The sequence below is a fragment of the Triturus cristatus genome, chromosome 11 (assembly GCF_964204655.1).
Source record: "Triturus cristatus chromosome 11, aTriCri1.1, whole genome shotgun sequence".
Classification (NCBI taxonomy): domain Eukaryota; kingdom Metazoa; phylum Chordata; class Amphibia; order Caudata; family Salamandridae; genus Triturus; species Triturus cristatus.
Window position 1 is genome coordinate 803,045,699 of NC_140594.1, and position 26,200 is coordinate 803,071,898.

General features: G+C 45.6%; 1 protein-coding gene across 1 annotated transcript; it reads left to right on the forward strand.

Annotated features, from left to right (window-relative positions):
• The first annotated feature begins 7,208 nt into the window (after positions 1–7,208).
• LOC146785458 (zinc finger protein 703-A-like) lies at positions 7,209–11,101 on the forward strand. The gene is made up of 2 exons (XM_085634514.1): positions 7,209–7,586; positions 9,365–11,101. The coding sequence occupies exons 1-2, from the start codon at positions 7,290–7,292 to the stop codon at positions 10,712–10,714; spliced, it is 1,647 nt and encodes a 548-aa protein (XP_085490640.1). The 5' UTR covers positions 7,209–7,289; the 3' UTR covers positions 10,715–11,101.
• Positions 11,102–26,200: the final 15,099 nt, after the last annotated feature.

The window sequence follows — 26,200 nt, forward strand, 5'->3', positions numbered from 1 at the left end:
GGCCCCACTGATAATAAGTCCCAATAACGCTCAAACGCTGAGCGGGTTCATCATTCCGGGGAGACGCCAGCCTCCTTAACGACTTTTTAATTAGTCTTCCATTCTCATTTTTCCACCCCTCCAGCTTCATTCCTGGACGCGAGTTTTATCTTGCAATTTTATTTCCAATTTACTGATAACTACCAGCGAGGCCGAGGCACAATATTTATTTGCGTTAATGTTCTGCCAGCGCTGCACAAGGCTCCCTCGCCTGGGACAGGTTAATTTAGAAAGAAAAATGGCCCTGTTAGAACCTGAAACTGTCTGTGCGGATCAGCATTTTGCAAGCACGAAATGCTACACCTTTATTATTATACTTAAGAAAGGAGCCCTGAGCATTTGTTAGCATTTAATTATGTCTATCGCCCTTTCATCTTCATAATAGGCTCCCACTCTCTGATAAGGCGGGGACTCCTCTTTTGCAGGCTGCGTGTTTGTGATAAAGCATACTTTCTCGTTTCCTGTGGGTGTTTTAGTGCCTTTCCCCTGCCGATGTAAGGGCACAATGTCCCGGGTGCAAATTCCAAGGAACGTTCTTTTAGCTGTTCCTATATCACAGTAATCATAGGTGTCGACGTGACATTCCAAAATGAGATCTCGATCTCACCTGCTGCTTTTGTTGTCTAAAACAAAACTCACTATCTATTAGATAACTTTTTATTTTTCAAAACTCAAATATTATTGTACCCAATATCAATATGTTTACTTCTGCCAGATTTACCAATCTAAAGTTCAGCTCATGTATTTCACTATTCAAACATTTGTTATGCCTTGTTCCTAATCAAGCTGTCTTCCATTTTATAAACTCCCTTCAATCTCAGGAGAAGAAAATGGCACCCTCTACTCAAACCTTTTGTAGCACTAAATATGAATAGAAAAGAGTTGCATTTTTCACTTCCAGTGAACAAGAAAATGAAACTGTACTGCGCACTGTATGGGGTAGCAACACACTTCACCATATGACGTCACTTTCTTTTTCAGAGGTTGAAACAAGACCCTCAAAGAAAGTCTCAGAAAAAGGCTTGCGAGAAATTACAAATAATAAATGGAATTAAGATATTTGAATAAGAATAACAACAGAACCTAAAATGTCATGAGTAACATATCGTATTTTAATAAGCAGCGCGTCTCTCTTCCATAAAATGGAAATTATAGACAAACAGCCAGCTAATGAAACTCCCAGAACCCAACTTAAGTCACCGCCGAAGATTCACGAGGATATACCTCCCAGACTGAGATCTGCTTCTTCCTTTGCGAGCCATAGGGAACATGCAGGAAGAGTCACAACACACGAAAAAGAAAACTTTCTAGCGCTGCGAAGTGGCCGGAAGGCGACATGCCAGCGCTATGAAAAATAATGAACAACAACGTGCTTACATTTAAAAGATTAGACATCAAAATGGCAACATCAGGCGACCTGCCAAGCATTGTGAGGGTGGAGGTGCGAGTGGGAGGGGGGGGGGGGGGCAGCAATGGCTGCACGTAAGTACGCCCCCGAGGCTTTGTGCTCTGCTCTGTTTTTGTTTGTTTGGAGTAAACGTCTCGCAAAGTGCCAATTATGCCCTGGTGTCGTCTGAATCCCGGGCCCGGGCTGCCCCACCTCACTTCTTGTGTAGTTGGCATTCACAGCGGATTACTTTGAGGAAAGTTTTGTTCCTCTTTCTCTCCCTCTCTCTCCTTCCCCTTGAATGGCTTCTTTCAAAGGCAGGCTCCTTTTATATTGTTGTTGTTCAGGTTGAATCAATCTTGTGGTCAGCTTTTGGAAACAGGGCTCACAATGCGCAGGGATTGACAGGCCTGACAAACAGAGTGATTGATTGTGGTTGGGAAAGTGGTACTTGAGGTGAAACATGTGACATCGCTAAGCCTGCGCTCGTTGGGGTTGGGCCAGCGGAGTTTTTTTCCTTCCCTCTGAACAGTGAGCTCAGCACAGCCCAGACTTTTAATAATGGGCGGCTGCGGGAACTTAATAGTAGCGACATTGTTTTAATATGAAACATCTGCCAGCATCTAATATGATTAATTATCCCACTCGGTCTGTCTCTGTTCTCTGGTGTTTGTATATGTCGCTCAGTGTCTCTACAATCCATATGCGCCACTCGACTATGACTATTGCTCTTGCTGAACAGTACTCTGCCTACTTCTCTTCCACTCAGGACTGCTGAGTAGCACTATCAACCTACTCTCCCGTCTTTCTGTCTGCATCTGCCTGCTCGCCCATCCGCCCACCCACCTATCCCGCTCATCCACTCATCAATCTATTCATCCACCCACATTTCCTCTCAATCCATTCGCCCATCTGTCCGACAAATTCTCTTTTTTCTTGCTCTCCTCTCCCTGCCTTAATTCTTTATCTATATCACCCACTCCGACTTTCCCTGATTCTATTTCTGTGTTCCATCGTCCTAACCCTTTCAGTACTTCCCCTGGTCTCTAGATGGCCCCTTTCTACTACCTCCACGTGGGCTTCTACCTCGTTCTTCTCTTTCCCTGTTTTGCACGCCTGATATTTATTTTGGTGCTCTTACGTGTGCGCGTACGACGTGAGCCTGCGCGTTTTTATCTCAGTTGCTGTCTACTCTCTTCCGCGCCTATTTGCTTCAGCAGTTATTTTCTGCTCTCTCAATTTATTTCTCCTTCCGTATTTTTTAAGGTGCCTGTCATTGCCTCTTAAAATAGTAAAGTCGTAGGCATTTTTTTAAAAAACAGCTCAGAAATCGCATAAAGTCGCTCCATGGCAAGATGGCTTATTTCCTGTGCGTGAACTGCCTGACCCCGTCTGTATATACAGTTGAAAGGAGAATAAAGGGGGCTGGGAGATGGATGGCTTGTCTTCTGTTACCTCGAGTGGGAGGGAGGGCAGTTCCCCCCGCATTGCTGCGGTGGCAAATTATAGGCCTTCACAAAAGAGGCAAATGAAAGGAAACATAAAAATGTCAAACACTAAAGTCATAAATGTTTAGGGCCGGAGCCCATGCCAGCAGGCAGGAGCTGGGTATTTTAAAGAGGTAATTTGTTCCAAGTTATGGCCCTGGTATAAACATGGACTGCAAAACGTTTTGGAGAGGTTGCCTACAAATCACTCAGGCTGACCCAAGTCCCGACGAAGGGGGGACCCAAGTCCTGACAAGAGGGTACTCTTCGTCGAAACGAGAGACCTCTCACTGCAAACGACATTTGAGGGGTGGGGGCACAATGCCATTTAGGATAGTGGCAGTCTTCTCAAAAGAACTTTTAAGGAACTGTGCTGCACAACGATATCGTGGTTGGTTGGTCTTTTGAATTACCGTTAAAAGTGATTCATTTAGAAATACCTATAACATGGCGTGAAAACAAAAGCGTGTAAATATGTGTACTAAATTCAAGTAGATATTATTGGGAGGATATATTGATTTTGTTTTTACATGGATCATGGTTATGCTAAAAGAAGTGACAAATGACCATAAGTAATGAATTGACTCAGTGAGAAAATGTAAAGTTATTTATGTTTTTAATCCCACCTTTTTCGGGATTGGGTAACAATAAACTGATTATTTTCACAATTGTACAAGGTAATTCAGGACAATATGTATATAGGTAACCTACACCAAAATGTCTGCCGTTATTTCATTGACATCAACTCCATGCTATTGTATTGTCCTTTTTTGATGTTTAGTTTCACGATTTTGTATTTGTATTGGGTCTTGACTGCACTGCTCTAACCCATGAGCAAGGCTTTGACTGAAAGGCGTTGGCTGGGAAGCCATTGTATATAATAAATCACTGTTCGCAAATGTGGCAAGAGTGTCTGTGGCTGTTCTTTGGAGACTGAAAACTTTAGATGGACTATAGATAGATAGATAGATAGGTAGGTAGGCAGGCAGGCAGGCAGACAGCCAGCCAGCCAGGCAGGCAGGCAGGCAGGCAGGCAGACAGATTCTTCCTCCTTCGTATTCGGTGGATGCCGGTAGGCTCCTGAATGCCAATGCTTCCTGGCTTATGACAAAACCACCACTGCCATCTTTTGCATATCAAAATCGCCTCACTCTTCAAACAGGAAGAGGCCGGCACACTCTGGTTGGTACATCAAAACAATTTATTGTGGCAGAAAAGGTGGACCCATCTATTCATTTCGGCTGTACCGAGCAAAGTGTTCTGGCCTCTTTATTTTGAAGAGTGAGGAGACTCAAACAGGAAGTAGCCGGTACGCACACACACACACCCGTACACTATAGTCAGTACAGCTGAAATATATATAGTGCTTCTGCTCGAAATGCTGAATTCATCAATTTTTCTTTAAAAAACACAATGCTGGCACACAAACAAGAACATTCATTGGAGTAGCTGTGATTTGCTGCATTGCTTCGTAGACATCATTGCATCTTGATGAACTGGTGTCAAAAGGGAAGTGGCTCCACCCTCCAATACAAATTTTCCCATTGAATACTTAGAGCCAGAGCCACTGGAATTACATGATTTTCTGTCCGCTGCCTTTTTCCCATAAATAAGGATTTGCCACATAATCCATCATTTGCAGTGAAAGCTGCAGATTTTTTTTTTTTAATTGTGGCTCAAGCGGATCACAAGTTACTGAATCATGCCAGTACGTGTTATTGTGCAGCGAAGAGCCCTATGCAAAAGTTGAGTGGTCATCTTTCTGTTGGGTATTGCTGTATTTGGTGTCAAATTGGTGCTAATGAGGTGAAACCTTTGCACAGATAGTGTTATAACATCTGTAAAAATGATAAAATCCTCAGGTAATACTATCAAAAAAATGTGTCATTGTATGTTGCATAATTTGCCTTTTCATGTTGCATAATTTAGTCAACCTTGACACATAATTTGGTCGTCCCCTGATGCATAATTTTAGCTGCCCTGCTTATAGCCATAAACTGAGCATGTCTGACAGTGCAAGCTGAAACTGAATGCTATTTGTACAGATAATATAGCAGAGCCGGGGCCCAAGTCTTGGTAACCTTCGAAAGTGCAGGACTGAATGTCTTTTTAGTGGCTTCTCAGCAAATTTTGAAGCTTGTCACATTCTAATGACACGCTGCACTAAGAAAACCAGAGGTAGTATTTAGTATTTGAGAGGTTGAGGGTTTGTCTACAATAAGGCTGCAAGTCTCATTTTGGGACTTTACACAGGGGCCTGGAACTACATTTATTCTAATGCTATCTGATTCTGCTGAGTGAATTTCTAGAAATTGTAGATTATCAGTCTAAGAAAACGTACATCACACTCAAAGTCAGCTATGGCACCTACAAAGCCTTAAGAAACACTGAACTGGCAACTAAACTAATGACCACACCAGGAGTCAGGACATTTAGGTACAAGAATGAAAAACCCCAAAATCGGGTGATCTCTCTCTCTCTATCTCTCTCTCTCTCTCTCTCTCTATATATATATATATATATATTGAAAATAAAAAGATTGTGGGTTACAGGTCAATTGCCCGGCGCTTAAAACAGTCTCAGACACTGGTCCCCACCAGTGTAGTACAGTATATTGAACACAGATTCTTCTGAGATCAATGTGAGTCTAACATTCAAAAACAGAAACAGATGATAGGTCTTCTTATTCATTCGTTTTTATTCTTGTTCCGTCAGAAGTCAAAGTTCACAAAAATAACACACAAAGTGCCTTGAATGAATGAATAAGAAGACCTATCATCTGTTTCTGTTTTTGAATGTTAGACTCACATTGATCTCAGAAGAATCTGTGTTCAATATATATATATATATATATATATATATATATATATATATATATATATATATATATATATATATATATATATATATATATATATATATATATATATATATATACCCCACTACACTACACTACACTCCCTTGTACCTGCCACTTGCAAATGATTATATCAGTGCTTTGTTGCGCCCCAGTTAGGTTTGAGTTACCACCAATTCGTCTCTCCATTTGATCCTGAATAGTGTGTTTGTATGCTATGTATACCTTAGAGAGCTCCTTTGTGAGTGTGTGCCACATGACGACAGTGGTAGACTGTATGCAGCAATACAGTATGCTTGCAGTTCAGGTAAAGCGGTGCACATAGCTGGAACTCCCTTTCAGCATAAAATCCAGTGGTTCGCCGTCAGTGATGATTGGAGGTGACTTCCATGGGCATATATTGGTGATTGCTCATCTCTTGCTAGGTGGAGATGTAGACTACGTGCTGGTAACTTATGAGGCGTCCTCGCATGACTGTGGAACCAGCATTCACAAGCAGCATGTCCAGAAGAGCAGATGGCTGCAGAGCCAGAGGAGGGTAGTCAGAAAGGTCAGAAACAGAGCAACGAGCAACATTGCATGGCAAGAAACGCAAAATGCAGCAACATACGAGGCAGCACCATTTCATGGCCACCCTTAAAGGAAACGGTGTGGCTGTGGAAACAGCAGACTGCACCGCCACAGCATCACCAATACTGCGTAGTCAGCGAAGCCGTAGGCTGCTTGATTGGCTTAGAGACAGCAATATTGCGTGGTCATGGGAGCAGCAGAAGGCAGCGTGGTATGGCCAGAGAAGATGCAAGAAGATGATGTTGGTGTGATGGGACAGAGGACTGCACTCTCAAATGGCGAGGAGAGCATGAAAGGGTAGCTATTGTTTTATTCAGGGGATGTGCAGGAAGCAGCATCGGAGATCCCAGACAACCTTGATACGTGGACTGAGGAGAAGCATATTGCAAGGCATGTTTTTCAGCCAAACAGGAGATGTACTGGAGCAACGGAGAGGTGACAAACTGTGTCGTGCATGCATGGTCAGGGCAACTGCAAGATTACTTTGCACTCGGTCACGCAATGCTGCAATGTTTCATTGTACCTTGTCACGCAATGCTGCAATGTTGCTGCTCCCTGGTAAGGTCGCTTTACTGATTTACGTGGTGTCGGGAGCAGCAGGCGTCAGCATTGCACGGTTAAGAAAGGACAGCAGTTTGCAACGAGCTACAGCCAGCCTGACCCGACCAGGGGAGCACCACCTGCATCGCACGACCTAGGACAGAGCAGGCTCTAGTGACACTCAGGGGCACATAAGCGCAGTTGCTCCAAGGTACCCAGGGCTGGTGATTGGCTGTGACTCGCGTCCTTCTGGATCAGCCCGGCCCTGGTTTCCGGTGATTGGCTGGAGTCATGGGCGGGGCACCAAGGAGGCAGCCCTGGTGCGGTGCTCAGCGAGAGGCGGACTCAGTGTATCGACAACCGGGAGAGAAGCAAGGATACGCAGCTGCCCTCCGCCGCCCTCCTCCAAATGAACGGCCCCCCCCTCGGATGTAAGCAGCAGACTCCGGGGGACAGAGACACCCAGAGTTCGGAGAGCGCGCACCGTGACAGTTTGGAACCAGGGGACTCAAGCATCGCCTTCTACCGCCTACCTTTCCCGCACGGCGGAGCCCCCGGGCGACCCCAGCTCCAGCCCGCAGACCCTCTTAGACAGGCCCAGCGCCTGCCCATCAGGGTGCTCAAGATGCTGAGCGCTCACGGGGGTCACCTGCTGCACCCCGAGTACCTACAGCCGCTGTCCGCCACCCCGATCAGCCCAATAGAGGTAAGAGTCGCAAGAACTGGAAAACGATACCACCTCTTAGGCGCACCTATCACGGGCAGCCCCAACCACCCATGTTACCGTTTGACCCCCCCCCCCCCAAGCAACCGTATCTAGTATGTCCTAACCTGTTCTACCCGACAGCTTGCCCCCCTACCCCCTTCTGTGGCCCTGATCTACCCTGTTGAGTTGTGTATCATACGTATCTTGCAGCTTACTCCTCAGCCTTGCCGGGCTACGGTAACCCCGCTGCACACTTACCTAAACATGTTCTGAGCTCCTCAGCGGCATAATGCACCCCGAGAAGCCCCATGCCATCTGCATGGACAGGACCTGCCACATAAAGGTGTAAACCCAATGTACTTTCACACCTCAACCTACAGCACTGACGCCTATTGCACTTTAAACAATTGCACCACGTCACCTTAATTCCACTATGACTCCAAACCATGGCTGATTTTAGGGAACTGTTAACTCCCACGCCCGTATCCCTAGTCGGAACTGTCGATAGCAAGAATCCGTGCCCAATGTTTCGCCCCCTGTACACCTTCACTCAGCTCTACCTACATACATCGCCTCTGGAACCGCTTGCGGTTTATCGGAGCAGTCCGCAGTGACAGGCGAACCTCTCCCGCGTCCTCTCTGCCGTAGCCTGTGCCTCTATGGACCTCTCACGGGTCAGTCCGGAGTCCACCAGGCGCCACTTGTAGGGTTCTGTGCCCAGATACCAAGTCCTCTATGCGCTGTGTGGCTCCGGCCGCCTCTAGGTGAAGGCAGAGCCTGCTCTTCTCGCGCCATAGGGTACTCCAGAGGTCCCTTTACTCCTGTGACAGAGAAAGGGGCACGAAGCATACTGAGTACCTATATCTGTCGGAAACCGCAAGAACCCCCCCCACACACACACATGCTTGTCTCCACCGTGCCCACAACGCAGTTATCCTCTTCTCCCTCACATAAGTACAGCCTCGATGTACTAGTCTATTACCGCCCACCCCAAACCCTTCACTCCAGGGGGCCACCTAGCGTCAGGGCATCCCCACACCTTAGGGTGTGGTCCGTTCTCCCCTCTAGCGCCCCGGCCCTGCTGGCTGGAATGGTGCTGTAGCGCACACGTATTTAAACGCTTTCTTGTAACTACTTCCACCCTCCTTACAACACATTCCGGATTATGGCAGTATCTCGCATTACTAGGCTCTGAAGGAGGGCCAGCCGCTTTATCTGTGCCACGAGGATATATTTACGTGTACCTTCTGCTGAGGGGGCATAGTTTTGGGCTTACCTCTATAAAAGCATGTCTTCCTTTTTGGCCGTAGTGCCTAATGTACAGGGTTATGGTCTAAACCTTTGGCGCAGAGGCGATTGCTCTAAATCAGTGTTTCTTCTTTGTGCTGGGACTCGTTGTAGCGCCACGCAGTTTTTAAATGGATTTGAAGCGCTATATAACGTTTAAAATATTAAAACATCAGGCCACAAACTTGGGATGTGTTATTGCGTTATGGTGTCGTCACCTCACCTTGTGCCGAGGCTAGTAAGAAGTCACTACTGTATGTCAGCCTTCTGGCCTAAGGGGTGGTTAAGTGTAGGTTAGTGAATGAGCATGGGGTGTCACCCCCTCGGAGTGTGGTTTGGTGTAGAGTGAGTACTCTTCATGGGTTGTTACAATGTTGCACTGTGTTTTAGTGTAGTGTGATCACCGTTTGTTGGGTGTCCTAGACGCCCCTCGTACTCTGTAAAAGCAGCAGAACAAGATGTTAACATGGTTCTCCTCTTTCTCCCCACAGCTGGATGCCAAGAAGAGCCCCCTGGCGCTGCTGGCCCAAACCTGTTCCCAGATCGGGAAGCCGGATCCTCCGCCATCGTCCAAGCTCAGCTCGGTCACCTCCAGCGACAAAGAGCCCAGCAGGTCCTCGTCGTCCATGAAGCAGTCGTCGCACGGGGAGGGCCCCCCAGGCGACGACAAGTCCAGCTTCAAACCCTACTCCAAGGGCATCGGGTCTGGGGAGTCCCGCAAGGAACTGGGCGGCTCCTCGGCCTCTGCAGGGGACAAGGCCGGCTTCAGGGTGCCCAGCGCCGGCTTTTCTTCGTCGCCCTCCTCCCGGGTCAGCTCCCCGGGCCAGCACTCGGACTGCCAGGAGAAAAAGGAGCCCGAGGTGGTGAAGCCGAGCCCGGAGCCCGCCTCCTCCCAGACCCGGCTTAGCAGCACCAGCAGCTCGGGCTCCGAGTCCGGCCATGGGGAGTGCCTGTCCGGCAGCAGCAAGGCCGCCGAGCTCGGATCTTCGGGCCACGTGGCGCCCGTGTCCCCCTACAAGCCGGGCCACTCTGTCTTCTCGCTGCCACCCTCGGGCCTGGGTTACCACGGATCCATAGTGGGCGCCTACGCGGGCTACCCGTCGCAGTACATGTCCGGACTGGAGCATGCCAAGGCGGGCCTGGTGGGCAGCCAGCTGCACGGCACCCTGGGCCTGCCGGGCAAGGGCTCGAGCTCCAGCCCCTTGACGGGAGCCTCGCCACCCTCGTTCATGCAAGGATTGTGCAGGGACCCTTACTGCCTGGGCTACCACAGCGCCTCCCACCTGGGCAGCAGCTGCTCCACCTGCGTGCACGAGCCGGCGTCCCTCAAGGCCGGATACCCGCTGGTGTACCCCTCGCACCCGCTGTCTTCCAGCGTCACCCCCACGCTCTCCGGACACCCCCTCTACACCTATGGCTTCATGCTGCAGAACGAGCACGTGCCGCACATATGCAACTGGGTGTCGGCGAGCGGCCCCTGCGACAAGCGCTTCGCCTCCTCCGAGGAGCTCCTCTCGCACCTGCGAACCCACACCGCCATGCCCGGGGCGGAGAAACTCTTAGCCGGCTACCCGGGCTCCAGCCTCAGCTCGGCTGCCTCCTGCCACTTGCACCTGCCACACTCTGCCGGGCCCGGGAGCCCCACCTCGTTACCGGGCTCTTTCTCGTTGCGGAGCCCGCACAGCCTGGGACTGAACAGGTACCACCCGTACGGCAAGAGCCAGTTTTCGGCCGCGACGGGGCTGCCCGTGCCCTCTCTGCAGGCCGCTGGACCTTACTACTCCCCATATGCACTATACGGACAGAGACTCACTTCCGCCTCGGCGCTGGGCTACCAGTGAGCCAGGGGGCGCACACCTCTCCCACCGGACTGTGTATTTATTAAACTGTATTTTAGCTTAAAGCTGGGAATATAAGTGCATTATTCACACCAATGAATCCATGGTATGCAAACAGTCTGTGTCCAAAAAATCGTTTACTTTTTTTGTTGCAGTTTCTATCTTTTTCTCTCTTGCCTTATTTTTTTCAAACGTTTGCTTTAATTTTCTGAGGAATTTCTTGCATGAACCTTTAAAAGACATTTTCCCTATCCTCTTTTCTTTTTATTTGTACAGTTAAAAGAGATGTAATATTTTTTGTAATGTATTGAATGGGGGGATTTGATGGCAGGGGCCATCAGACTTGACTTGGTAAGTCCTATTTTGTTAATAAATCAAATCTTGGATATATTTACATTGCGTTCTTCTCGCATTTCCACGGATACTTAACAATGAAGCTGTTTCAGGGTTTCATGAAAGATCGTACAGATTGGTGGTGAGAAAACGTATTCTTTGAACTCCAAAGCTTCACTCACACTATCAAAAAGTATGTTAAGTCAATTCAGAGCAAATCGTATGTGGACATGTTAATGAGAACGTATTTTTGTTTGCTAAGAGTTATATATTCTTATCCCTTTCTGTGCTAAACATGTTTCATAAAATTGTAGCAGCAGTGGCTTTAAACTGCATGGGGATTGGCATCTGAAAAGGCATACATGGGGCTTGTGCGCCCTCTAGTGTGTGTCAGTGCAACTTGTGATAGTTACTCAATACCCCACATTAAGAGGCCCGAATGCTTCGGGATATTTTATCCGAAATGTTGGCGTATGAAAAGGTTTGCGTGTTGTTGTATAGTGCTTGTATTTAGCGCCGCTTTAATGAATCCGCGAAGTGAGATATACGGGCCAAATTGATTCCATTCAATTATAACTATCGGAAGTTCTTATGATTTAAGGATTATCACATAGCTTAATTGATCTTTACCTTATTCACGTGTCCCCTCTGGCAGTTTACGAGCGATATAATGTGGAAGATAGATTCATTGTTTTATCTGCATCCAATCCCGTCGTCCTTTTCAATGGCAGTCTTGTGTTTTTTTCTGGGACTTATTTTTCAATCAAGGCGAGTTTTGCGGTTTTTCTCTGCGTGACTTAGTGTTAAGGAGAGAGAGAAGCAGGTTTGCGCGGCGTGGCCCCTATGAGATGCCCCGCGGTATCCTGTGAACCTAGGATATAGGGTACCTGTGTGAGAACTCCCCCAGGCATCTCCAAGGCAGATAAAAAATACCAACAGTTGTCCATCATACAAGCCATCAGCGTTGTCGTTTTTATGTGTACAGTTAGCTTTACTGCTCTCTGCAATGAATAACACAGTTTCAAACAGTTCCTGTTGATTTATTTGTAGCTTAGCCTCAACTACATATCAACATTCAACAAACCGCATTTTTTACACGGATCGGGAGATGTTTCTACTTTCACTTTCGACTCCCAAGTTTGGGAATCGGTTGTTCTTGGTGCGTGTAGTTATGTTTTTATAACTCTCTCCCTCACCCCACCTCCTTATTTTGCTTACTATAATTACAAGGTCTCTCATCTGATATTTCTTCAGCGTCAACATTTTGAAAAAAACTAGTTAAATATATCAAATCAATTTTGTATGTTACATTTTGTTACACATGCCCCGTCCACTTATTAAAACACACACTTCCCGAACCGCAAGTTGTACTTAGAATGGTATCTTTAAACATTTCTGGCAGTTGAAGTCACATCCGGGGATTCTAAACAAACCGGAAGTGACTTGGGATACAGGAAGGCAAAGAAAAGGGCAGAACTCCGGCTTGACCTCATTCAGCAACGCGATATTGTCAACACACAGTCAGTGTCCTCACGTTTCCATGGAAAGGAAGCGTTAAGCGAACCAAGCAATTCTATGTGTCAATCTTTCTTTGAATGTCGCCTCATTTAAAACGCTACAAAGACCGCAATTATAGCGATTATGTTTTTTCGGGCCTTCCTCCCTTGTGTCGTGTTAAAAGTTATTTCTCGCCGTTACAGATCCCTCGCAGCATCTCATCTTTAAAAGCAATTCAATGAAGGCCCGGCATCATTGACAGCGGGAACTGTCTTAAAAGGGCAACGGGGAATTTCAAATCGCATTATATTTTTTCTTTGCTGCTGCGTTTGCAATCTTTTTGGCAGTACAGATATTGATTGGCCTGACCAGGTCAGCACTACATAATTACCAGACCCGGAAGTGGCGCAGTGCAGCCAAGTCGACCAGGCTAAGCTGACTTTGGTGGCCGGATGAGCGCATTTTCACTCAAAGAATGGCCTTCTTTATTTGTAAGAGATTCGAGAAATGACCCTTCAGGCGTTTCAGCTGGTTACATTATTTAGTTTCTATCCAATAACGTCATAGTTCTGCCCTATTATTAAATACATTCATTTAATTTTGTTTTCCACTGTGAAAGTAGGCGGGCAAAGAAGATTTGTGCTGGGTGTTATCTACCAGCCTGAGTATATCGGCCAATATATTTGTAATGTAATTATGTTTTACTCCCACATATTGCCACGCACACAACTTCACAAGATCATTTTTTTGTGTAGCAAAGAAGTGGCATTTCCTCCTCCAGCAAGAGTAAATGAATCCCCTCTATGTGTTCTTTCCATTTCAATTTGGAGTCGTGAGTATAGCGTACATCTTTAGTATACGTACTACACCACTGCTTCAGAATTGGTTCCTGGGTGCAAATATTGGAAATATATATATATATTTTTTTAGCCCATAGTTTGTATGAAATAATGCATCGAGGTGACTAGTTTCACTTTTGTGGTTTAAGTCTTTGTTCAAACCATCAGTCTTGTGCAAGTGGGTGGGGCGCTTCTGTGTTGATGACAGGCCCGCAAAAAGCACGAGGCCTCTCCTCTCTTGGCTGAGGCCTAGTTACCCCCGGTTACCGGATGAGAGGTGCCTGCCCCCACGTGTCACTTTCAGTTACCAGGTTACTGGTTTGGAGGAACATTTCACCCAGTGTTCCCAGATCCAGGCCCCTCTGCAACATCTTCATGTCGAGACCTGTCGAAAATATAAGCACAATGGGGGCCGATTCGCGAAGATTCTACAGTCATAGTCCCCTAACTTCTGAAGCTGAGAGGTTACAAGAGTTAGTCACACTTATTCGTATATACATAAGTGAATCAGGGCCAGTATTGAGGAACGGACAGCACCGACCCTCTTCCACTGCCCTGGAACGCCAATTCATTTTATACAAACTTGGTTGCATTTAGTAAAAAACAAAAGCCTGTGTTGTGGGCATACCCTAGTCGTACCTTTGTTCCATTTTATAGCTTCCTAATTTTTTTTTACTGTATTTGTAAAGCGCTGCCTTGTAGCGCTTTGGAGGTAGGGCGCATACAAGATAAAGAAGGGGATGTCAAGTTAAATTAAATTGACTTGTATGAACCGGCGTTGAGTTCATCCCTTCGTGTTTATTTATTTATTTTAAATTCTTGGGGTGCTTCCTAATTAAAAGCTGATAAACCGGTTCATTTGTGCCGTGGTCCGCGGATAGCTTTATCCCTCATCGGACTTTTCGAAATACGAAGCATGTGGTACAGGCAATCCTGCGGCACGCAGACTAATTTGTGACTGGGGTATGGTGGGGGACATATTGTGTGGCACCGGGGTATGTGGTGAGGTAGAACACAACAGGCACGTTGTTTAAAACACATGAATATGGTGAGTTGTGTACGGTGGCTACTAAGACTCTCTGGACTCAGGGCGAAAGGGTCAAAATTGTTTCAACCATGGCCTACCCAGGGAAAGGAATGGTTTGTGTTTTAGGACATTTTTTGTACCGGTGAAATAGGGCAACGCAAGCAGGATAGGTGAGAATTTGGCATGTGGGAAAAGTGTCTACATTTATATTACAAAAATGTTCATTTACGTATTAGTTCCACGATTTTATGAGGTGTCTGCTAGCCCTAGTAAAGCTACACACCAACCAGATTTCTCTGCTCCTGGTTCTCGCAGACCTCCTTTGGTGAGTTAGCTCGTAGGCTGCCATGAGGACAATTAACTATCGGGTTTATTTTGTATTTTATTTGTAGTGCAGGCCGCATTTTCGCGACAGGGACCTCTGCACATATGCTAAAAACGTACAAGCAAAGAGCAAATTATCGTGGAGCAAAATGATTCAACAAAAGAACATCAGATTTCTACTTAAAGTACTCATGACCGAGGAGGGTTCGGGGGTGTAATAGGCTTTGATAAGAGGTCACAAATGTAACACAAACACGATTTCAGCGGAGACGAGCGCTGCATTTAATAATTTGATGGGACTATTTAACCTCCTAAAATACTGAGCTACTTGACACCTTATTTTTATGCTCGTTAAGTACGGGTAGTAAGCAGGCGTGTGCTGAATTGTAGCTTTGGTATAGCGCTGCATGCCTCCAGCTGCGCTACGAAGCTCTCTGTTGTACGTCAGCGGCACGTATTTGAAGTTGTCTGTATCGTAAATCGCCCAGTGGGTGGTGGCATCACCATGCGTCATCGTGTCCTGTATGTTTCATTAGTGCCAGTGTTACGTCATTATTTTAGTAAAGAATATTTAGCACAACACATTCAAAGTCCCACAGAGACAAAGGGTTCCATGATGGAGGCTGCACTACCCCAGAGGAACATTCTAGTTCTTTCCGGGTGCTGCTAGGAAGCAGTTTTCGATTTCATTGTTCCTTTGTTGCCCCTTACTGGTTTTTAGTTCTTTCTTTACTTATTCAGCAGAATTGTCTTTGTACCCCTGCTCACCAGAAGTACAATTCCAAAAACCCACAAGCCAGCATGTGTAATTTGGTAAATGGAATATATATCAGGTGAACATTCTAGTTTAGGCGGGTGCATCACATTCATCTTTCCCTAACCAGTTATCTAACTTTTTGTTGTTATGAAGAAAGTAAATGATGCTTCATGCGAGTAAAATCATATTTTAAAAAATCAATCGAGCAATATGACATCTGAAGAAAGATCTGTATTTTTACCTTTTCATATGAAATGTGTCATCGTTAGAGTGCCTTGAAGGCACAGAGTGGCACCGCGCTAATTTACTGAATTATTGAGGACACCACAGTTCTTCACCTGCCCCTGACAAGACTGGTCTCTATCACCGGACAGCCCCATACCTCTTTTAGGCAAACCTTGATATTTTTTTAGGGGTGGAGGGGGTGGGGAAGCAGGAAATCGTGGCATTAAGCAGTGCTTTGCTTGTCATTCCAGTCCATGCCTTCTTGGCATTTTTTAAAATGTATGAACACGCTCGGACCATTTAGCTGGTTTTCCCACTGGTCAGTAAGGGTCACATCTAGTGAAGGTGTCAGGGAGGTCTCACCAAGCGGCCATGTCACACCCAGGCTGCGTTCAGCTAAGGTAGCGGCTGGGATTGTTGGCGATGCAGCTCTGGTCCATGCACTGTGACAGTGGATGTTCACCATTGCACTAGGGGAGGTCGAAGGAAAGCTGCTGTTCTTGGAAATTGAAAATTTACAACAAGTGGTGACCATAGCACACAAAGCAAGTACACCTGATCGGAGGCGTTTTTTAAAATGTATGAACACGCTCGGACCATTTAGCTGGTTTTTCCACTGGTCAGTAAGGGTCACATCTAGTGAAGGTGTCAGGGAGGTCTCACCAAGCGGCCATGTCACAACCAGGCTGCGTTCAGCTAATGTAGCGGCTGGGATTGTTGGCGATGCAGCTCTGGTCCATGCACTGTGCCAGTGGGTGTTCACCATTGCACTAGGGGAGGTCGAAGGAAAGCTGCTGTTCTTGGAAATTGAAAATTTACAACAAGTGGTGACCATAGCACACAAAGCAAGTACACCTGATCGGAGAAAATCCATCCCTCCATTTGTCAAAAGCACTGGTGCCCAAAAGTCGACCCCAAAGGCCAAAGCTATGCCAGGTTTTCCAGTGAACCACTGATAGGAAAATGAGTTCTACTAGGGTAACTGTAGTTGAATAAATGTATGGTAAGAAGATCCTCTAAAATTAACGGGTGGGTCTGGCCATCTGGGTTCCGTGGGACATCCCTGGCTTGCCGAGTGAAAAAGGCCCCTCTCTCCTCTTACTCACTCCCAGAGCGGAGTGCAGGATTTTCTCAGGTTAGCCTGCATAGAGAGGTGGACGACCAATCCTCTTCCTCTTGGAGTCGGCTACCTCCTGCTGCACATTTTTCCCACATATGCAAAAAAAAAATGCGTACATTGTGTGTGTGGTGTATCTTTTTTTAATTGTTTTGATACGCGCCATGCCTAGTCTTTCCGTGGGTGCAGGCCACTCAACAAATGGTATATTAATGTCCAGTCTTAAATACTTATTTTTTAAATTTCAATAAGATTTTATTGAGATTTTTGTCATATAGAAGCAATACAGAAAGACACAAATGTAAACAAATAGACATAAAGAAACTTTTAACATGCACAATGTCTGTAAAGTATACATTCTGAGGTACCTTCCGCTTCCCTCTGTTTCTTTATGGGCTGCACCTTCCCCTCCGTTCTAATAAGGGGTCACAAGTATGAAGGAGGAGAAAGGGCCTGAGCGGTGGAAGGGATTAGCAGCAGGGATAGAGAGAGAGATTTTCTCGCTTTTGTTCGGAAAGGTAGGAGGCAGGTGGTGTTCTCGCCTTTTTCATGGTGGTTCATATTGGCCTAGGTGCTTATCCACAGACGCCTACATCCCTCTAAGGGTGAATACTTTATCTGCTCTGTACATAATATTTCCTTTACATTTTGTAATGAAGTATTTTTCACTGCATTCTTTTTAGAAGCGAGAGTATGGAAAATTCTCAAGCACCCCACTATTAGGTGAACCACCCTGTCAGTATGTACCCTTTCCGTGGGTTAAAGGGGGTGAACTTGGAGAGCCGTAGATTTTCCCTGCAAGAAGGGTCGGCAAAACAGCATTTTCTTAAATTTTTCCCCACTTCCATCTTTTGTAAAAGTCTGTTTCACGTTGGTTTCTTGTTTGTGTAACTTTGGTTCAGCAACAAATTAGAACATCAATTTTTCTAAAAGTTTACAGTGCATGGAACTCACAAAAATGTTTTTGCATTGTTGCCCCTTTCAGGCACGGATTAGTTAACACAACATACCTCTCAAAGCATTGTTAAGCAGCTTTGCTTACCCAGGCTCAATGGCCATCAGTACTTATGTGGTAGCATTTTATGGAGGCAGTAACTGCTGCAGGAGTTATAAATGAAACCCCCTACACTCAAAACGTACAAAGGAACACTTGTAACGCTGCACTGCATTATAGGGCCACGCCACATGTCTCTTTTAGCAGTGTACAAGAGATATATAGCTTCATACCTACGGTCTGCACATAACCACTGCCTCCACCAACCAGAGACCTGTAGGCTCACGCACAGGGAGTGACTCTTACGCAGTTGGAGTTTGCTCACAAGAATGGCTGAATCTCACAGCTGAAGAAGGGGCGTAGTCCCCTTTGGTGCAGCAAGTGCAGTGGCACAGGGGCCCAGACAAGCTGTATTGTACTCTCCCAACTGCCGTCAAATGGGCATTTGTTCTTGCATGCACCAGGGCTCAAAACATCCCTGCTACGTTACTGAGCCGAAGAGGACCATCTGAATACCCCCCCCCCCCCCCCGCGAGTTCAGCTGCTCCCGGCAACTGGTGATGCTGCAAGAAGTAACTCCCCATAGGGGGAGCCCTTCTGCAGGAACTCAGCGGAGGTATCTGCGCTCAACTCCACAGTGATAAGTTTTCCTATAACAATTATAGACGCCTGCACGTTTGTATTTTGCAGTCAACTTTCCTGTTTTATGATAATTTCGGTGAGATTCCTGCATTTTACGCCTCTTGAGGAATTTTTCCTACAGCACTTATTGTGACGTAATTGGCCATGTGGCATCACCTCGTGTTTATATTAAATTACAAAAAATAGCAAAGGTGGTTGAAGCAATGGAGAGCCGCACTTGCCAACAAAAGTCAGGGGTAAAGTATAAATATTGTCAATGGTGCAGCGAACCTAGAAGCACAACCCCTCTCTACTTCAAAATATGGAAGAAACTTCCAAAACAAATTAGCAGATGGTGGTTCGGCACTCAGAAATGAGTAGATGGAGTAAAATACATATCAGGTCAACATAAGTGCTAATTTGTTTATATTAAATGCTTCTCTTTGAACACCTGAGAGTTGAGTCGGCAGATTACATTTCTACATATCATCGAGCCTGCTCTGATCACACAACACAACCTCCCCTCTACACCACACACAGACCGCTCTAGTACCACAGAGCTCCTTCCCTCTCTATCAATCAGGGGATTTTTGTCTCTAATTGCGAAGTTATAGTTATGCACATTTTTACTACACCTCACTGGATTTTGTTAGATTTGTATGTTCCTAACAAAAATGTGTGTGTTGTTTCAACAGTTTTTTGTATTCTTTTTATATGTACTCAGTTTTATCTGTCTTCCGAGGGAGAGAGCGATGTTGCCAGACCCTAACATGGGCTCTTTATGGAACCTGGTATGCGCTCTGTGTGGTGTTTACACTGTGTAGAGCTTTTTCAAGGAAATGAGGAGGAAATGTGCTGCTTTGTTTCTGCTGGTGCTTTAGAAATATCCAAATTCTAAAACATTTCAACAGCACTGTGTTACCGTCAGGTCAGGTATTCTGACGAACATAGCCTTTAACCCCTTCCCTGCTCATGACGGAACCACTCCGTCATGAGCCACGGTTGCGCTGTGCTCATGACGGAGTGGTTCCGTCATGCTGCGGCCGTTGGCCGCCACTCCGCCCACGCGGCGCTAATTCCCCGCCTGTGCGGGCGATTAGCGCAGTGGGCGGAGACGTGACGGAACCACTCCGTCATGAGCACAGCTCAACTGTGGCTCGTGACGGAGCGGTTCCGTCACAAGCACAGCGCCACAGCGCTGCCCCCAACCCCCCCCCCAGCGCCGCAGCGGAATTCCTGCCGCGGCGAAGGGGTTAAATCACATTTATATACAAGATTGCCATATGTTCTTCTTCAAAAACTGGGACGCTTGAGCACAGCTCAACTGTGGCTCGTGACGGAGCGGTTCCGTCACAAGCACAGCGCCACAGCGCTGCCCCCAACCCCCCCCCCAGCGCCGCAGCGGAATTCCTGCCGCGGCGAAGGGGTTAAATCACATTTATATACAAGATTGCCATATGTTCTTCTTCAAAAACTGGGACGCTTTGCGGTCAACTCGCCTGCATTTGGATGGTGTCACAATCTTTTTACTTGTATTCACCTGCCTAACAAACAAAATGGCTCCATACACTTTGATAGGCTCGCCCACTTTTCCAACCTATATTGGCCTTTAAAAACTATTGATTCTCCAATCGCCTTTAATGGACTCACCCTTGTAAACTTCTGACTTTACCCGTATTTTTTTTTTTTACTTAATAGGTTGACAGGTATGAGTATTTCTAATGCCACAAAAGAAAGGACCGCCACTGATTAACCAGGAGTGATGGTAGGGTTGTATATGATGACCTTGTACACAGGGCTACTGCAATTGTGTGGCAGAGGGAAGCCCAAAGTATGAGTCAGGATTGACTAAATTATGCAGCAATAAAGGCAAATACTGCAAACTAACACAACACATGTTGTGATAGTATTGCTTCATAATTTTGTCACTTAGTTCCAGTGGTTAATTTGTAAAAAAAAAAAAACGTTCTTCTTTCACCAGCCCATTTCTCCTGTTAGCGCCACCTAAAAGAGAACCAACTACTAACCATAAAAGTGGGGAGACGATGTGGCGTAATGGCCAGAGGTGGTGCCGCCTTGTGAACCAGGTTCAAGTCTCGTTGGCGGCTCAAAATCATGTGATTCTGGGCAACTCACTTAATTTCCACATGTCTACCATAAATGAATGTGTCCTTAACTGGTGCTAACGAAAAGTGCAGGTGTTAATGATTAAGTGTCGTTGATGCACACCGCAAACCACAGGCTCAAATTAAGCACTGCTTAGTTCACATGTTAAAACTATCTGGGTCAAGGTTTCACTTCATTAGTACCAGCTTAAAACCCATAGTTGTGAGTAAGTGGAATATGATCAGGCAACGTTTTTCATAAGGCCTCCTACTGCGCAGTCACACAGATAGCTATACTTTTAGTAACATTTGCTCCATAGGAACTAGAAACAATTGTATTTGTTTAATTCTGCATATTATGCAGTGGTAGATCTGGTGACCCTACTGATGAAGGGCACTCTTGCAGTGGAACTCTCATTATTGACTCGGGTGCGTCTGGTTTAACAAGCCGCCACGTGGGCCTAAACAAAGTTTCACATGCTTTGTTAGGACACTGCGGTGGGAGTGAAGAGAATGGTTTCAAAGCTCGAAGAGCGAAGAACATGACAGCCAAAATCCTCAACCGCGACCCAGTGATGACATCAGATGTTTGATGCATTTCCCAACACTGGACCCAAAAGCCCCTGTTTCCTAGGGCAAGGGAATTCTACAGAACGGTTCTTAATATGTTCTGTGGCTGTAGGGAGTTTTTGGGGCCCGGGGCTTATTTGACATCATCAGACTTTAAGCCAGAGCAAGAGAGAGTAGGGGATATAGTGGCGCGAGCAGGAATAAGAGAAATAGAGGAAAACAGTGACAAAATGAGAAAACTGATAGAAAAGAACCCACAAAGGTGAAAAAGGGAGTCCAGAAGTACGGTAGTAGAAGAAAGATGGGTTTAGTGGAATCAATACAGGTCAGCCTTGGTATTTGGCGACCCCAAGGTTCTGCAGAGATGACTGCAGGCTCCTCTGGAAAACTTTGAGCCCCTGGCTTATATTTCATGAATGAATTAGTGGCAGGAAGAGGAAAGTTATTAGCTCTGTCAGAGCCCTGTTTACTTTCAGTTCCTTCTGCTGCCTTCACGACTCTTCAGATAAGGGTCCATCCAGGGTTAATAAAGGGCGAGACAGGGGCAGCAGCTGTCATTCCTGGCTGCCACTGAAGACTTTAATGTTCATGTGATTCCAGAGTTGTGTTTGGACAGCAGGGGCAGGTAAACACATTGAAAAGCCCTGAATAAGACAAATGTAGGACTGGAATTGTATTTAAACACTCCCGGTCAGATGCTCCTGTCACAGGATGACTGGAATGAATAAGAGAACTAAAAAGGGAACAGTTTTAGGCTTTAAGTATAGGCCCCAACTACCTACATTTCTGAAAGTTAAAAGAATATTTTTTTCCAGCAACGCCAAAAAAAACTAGACTGGGTTCACTTTGTAACAGGGGGCCATTTTGTTGCATCCCTAACTGGAAATGACGTAAACAGATTTAGCCCCACAGTAGTGCTCCAAGTAACAAAATAACAGCACTATAATTTCAAGTTACTTGACCTATATTCTCACTTTATAAATTGCAAATGCTTTTTATCCAGGTTTTAAAATCAGTCGGTTCCATTTTTAATATATAAACTGCGAAAATAGTGTGAACTGCTTTTGCCTTGCTTACTATATAATACTCAAGAAATACAATGGTGTAAATTGATTTTTTATTGTATGAAGGAAAAGGTAGCAAATATAGCCACTGTTCGGTGAATCAGTAGGTATTAACAAATATCTAAAACTTACAAACGACCAAAAGAAACCAAGAATGATATAAAATTGGCGCTTAGATTAAGATAGCTCCATACTAAAGTGATAGTGGGCGCTGTAGAAATGAAACAAAAACCCTAACATAATGTTACAGGAAAAGTCACCATAGCGATTGACTAATTAATTAGTTTAATCCCTTATTAAATATTAGTAAAAAGAATGGGAAGAAAAAGCCAAACTCCACTACAGAATAACCCGGAAGAACTTTACACAAGTATCCTAGGCTGGGGAGCATTCTGAATGCAATCTAGAAATATCTAGTCCGCACATTATTATATGTTGTAGATTGATTGGTAGCTTTTGGTGTTAGAAAAAGAATAAGAATATACCATGTCCCCTTTGACTGTACTAAAAGGATGCAGTGTAAGAGCCCCTCGTCGCTGTTTAGCACCGCGTGACGTCACGAGAGGCGCAGCGCGTGTTTATAAAGCTCGAGGACAACAAGGATGTTATTCTAAAGTCTTATCCTACTTAGTACATTGGCAATTTTATGTATCCAATGAACGCAGGGGGTGGCTGAAGAAGGCTTTTAAAAATCGGCCTAAACTTTCTCCAGCCCACGACTCCCCCTGGCTGGCCACCAGCCCTCCCGGCCTGCCCTGGATGCCGGGACCTCCAGCGGTTGACTCTGAGTTGACCCTGATCCCTGCACTCCCCAGTGAATGGGTGTAATAACACCAGCTGTCTGTTACTCAAACTCCGACTGAGGAAGAAAAAAGCACTGATTATCCAAATACAGTCATTAAAGGGGAAATGTGTTTTTAGGACTGTCAGAATGATTAATGAGGGTTAGCAAGCCTTGCAAATGCACTTGTTTAGTCTAACTGGCAGCCTGTATTTTCTCACTGATTTATTGCTGCGTGTTCTGCGGCCGCAGTGTATGTGTGCGCACGCCTGAACACTGCATGCTGTTTCAACAGAAAAAAACATATACAGCAGTTCTGTGCTGGAGCCTCAGATGAAAGGTAAGCGTTGACTTTTAATTCATGCCGCTAGCAAAAAAAATAGGGACGGTGTTCATCTTGTGGCGAGGCAGGAGCATCAATCACTCGCAGCAGGGTCCTTGAAACATGGCCTTCATAAAATGTGAAGTCAATTTGGACTGATTCTGACCTCAAGGAAGAAACCCGGCCAAGAAACATTTGGGAAGGAGTTTGAAGAGTTTTTGTGTGAATTATACTCCTTTCATTCTAAAATTGGCACTCATATCCTGGAAAAGCGCTGCAGCCTGGCAAAAGTTAGATTTTCGGCTTAGAAAAGAACATGCGTATTAAATACTTTTTCCTTTGCAGGTCTACTTCACTTACTTCGCACTTAGGGTGCTAAATTGCTTTGTTTTGAGCCAAAATACGTTTATTCTCAAGGCCTGTTTTCTTGATTTTTTTTTCAAAAAATACAATCCTGAATGAACTGCTTTTCCTTGAACTCTGAAACTTCTTTATGGTTCGATGGTTGCGCCCCTAAATTAGTCTTAATAAGCTTCCATGTAAACAAGGATACTTTTACATACACTTACTCCATGATTTAGGAGTCAGATTAGCTCGAATCACCTCAAATTTGATTACACGGATTATCAGAGGTGCAGCCACACCACTAAAGTTAACGCTGACTTCTTCACGCCACTGTAAATTGCACTTATGCACCTTAAATAACTTTGACTTCTCTTGACCAGTTTGAACTTAACTTTATGGAAACAGCATTCAAAAGTCAACTTGAGAGTGGCCAACCTGGACAGAATGCCCAGAGGGTTGAAAAGTACTAAGAGGTAGTAGGAAGGTTCAGTCCCCAAAACCTGTTGGATTTCTAAATAAAATGGATTTTGCCATATGTGTGCTTCTCTTTCTCCATGAATAATTTGAAAATCTCAATCAACAGTCCACTCAGTTGTAATGATCCACTAGACTTTCCATTGATCTCTGCCATTGTGTAGTTAGGTGACTTTTCAGCCAGCTGCTTTACAGATATAAGCAAAATGTGAGGGCCCAGTGTGCATGCACGGATAATTCTTTATGAACCACATGCAAGCGTCTGATGCAGGTGCAATCCATATATTAATCAATCCTTGTGATGTTCCCAAACACTGGAAGGAAAACAAAAAAATAGAAGCAGTAGAGTTAGAAGTCCAATGCAATAATATGCCTAAGTGTGAGGGCCTTGAGACAGCCCCCAGGGCAGATCTCACCCTAAGTAATATCGAAAAAAGAAATCTTCACACCAAATCACACTCTTGCCTGGTCATGACCAAGAGAATACAAATAGACCCTTGACTTCTTAGGATGGGGTGTAAAAAACAGAGAACCTTGTTAGCCTTGCAAGTGGCTAGGGAGGAATATTTGATCCTGCCCCTTTAGAAAACATCCCCTGTGTTGCCAAAGGTGGGGAGTTTATTTTTTTGTTTCTCCATTACACTACCTTAGGGCCATGAATGGATTATGGAGTTCCACCAACCTTCTGCCTATCCAGATGTTGGGAGGTAATTCGTTTGCAGCTAGGAGAGTTGACAGCATCATTTCACCATCCCAAACTTGCGTCAAGGCCTGGAAGGATGTTACTGCTATCCCCAACATATGCAAGTGTAGTTGGGTGGTGGATTTTTGTGCACTTACAACCCCACCTGCCTTATCCAAGGGTATTCTTTTCTTCCCTTCACCTTGTTCAAGGTTGGAGGTGCTAACTCACTACCTACACCCACCATATCACTACAAGGGGAGTATTGCACAACCTCCTCCACAAAAGCTTGGGGCCTGTATTAGCTTCTCAACTGTAAAAACCACACTGGCCGATATAAGATACACGGTTCTTGCCATGCTCAATCGTGTGTGGCATGGAGGACTGGGCAGTGGTCAGCTGTTCTGAGATGCCTTCATCTACCAAAAATTGAGGGTGATGGAGGAAAGGAAAGCTGACTTGGGCCACAGCCCCCCCCCCCCCCCCCCCCGGCCTGCCTGCTGTTTTGAGTGTCAAACATGACTGTGGCAACTAATGGCTTCCCTGTAGACATGTCCACAATCGCAAGGATGTCAAAAGCTAGCTGTGGGCTACTCCTGGTTCTTTTTTGCATTGCAGTTTATACCGCGCTTCACCCTTGTGCAAGATGGAGAGCTTTAAGCCTTCTGATTGGGGCACTGTAACGCACTCTCCCATTTTGGTCAAGATTGGGGTGTAGGGCTCTTAATGCTTCCATACTTGAGCATGCTGGTGGCAAAAATAAAACCCTCCAGGATTTGGCAAGGCACACGGCTAATGACCTCTAATGTCACCAACCTCTCAGGCAAGGCGCGGGTCCCAAAAGCAGTTTACCCATCCTCATCCGACCATGTGTGGTATGTTTTCAGTTTTCATCTTTTTTGTTGATTGCAAACACCAAATATTTTTAAAAAAAATATGGATTCCAAAAGAGTTGTCGAAGTACAACACTTTTGTTGTATGACTATTCTTTTGTACAGAAGCATTGGAAAAATATTTTCATCATTACAAAAATGGTACTGAAGGAGGGACTGCTGCCTCAGCACTGTGTTCACCATACCTAGCAGGACACAGGGAAGGTGTCAGCTGGCCAGGCCTTCTTGGCATGCCCCATTGTGGCACCACGAGGCCTGCAAAAGATGACAGCTGCCCCAACTCCCTGTTCACAATTATGAGTGGAGTACTGCATCAACTATCAGCTGTCCCCAGCACTCCTTCATACTAAAAAAATCAGAGTTGAATGAGGGTCGAAGGAGGCCTGGCACAGGTAACATGAGCACCAGTGCCACCATCGCAATTGCAAGTATATTACTAGGGTGTCTGATCTGGCCAGGCACATATTTGCTTGTGGAGTACTTAGACAGGACAGGCATGCAGGCATCCACACTTATACC

Excerpts from the sequence above, each read along its gene's own strand:
- LOC146785458 (XM_085634514.1), top strand. The coding sequence starts at position 7,290 with ATGAACGGCCCCCCCCTCGGATGTAAGCAGCAGACTCCGGGGGACAGA. Across the intron at positions 7,587-9,364 it reads CCCCGATCAGCCCAATAGAG|CTGGATGCCAAGAAGAGCCC; the intron begins GTAAGAGTCGCA and ends TTCTCCCCACAG.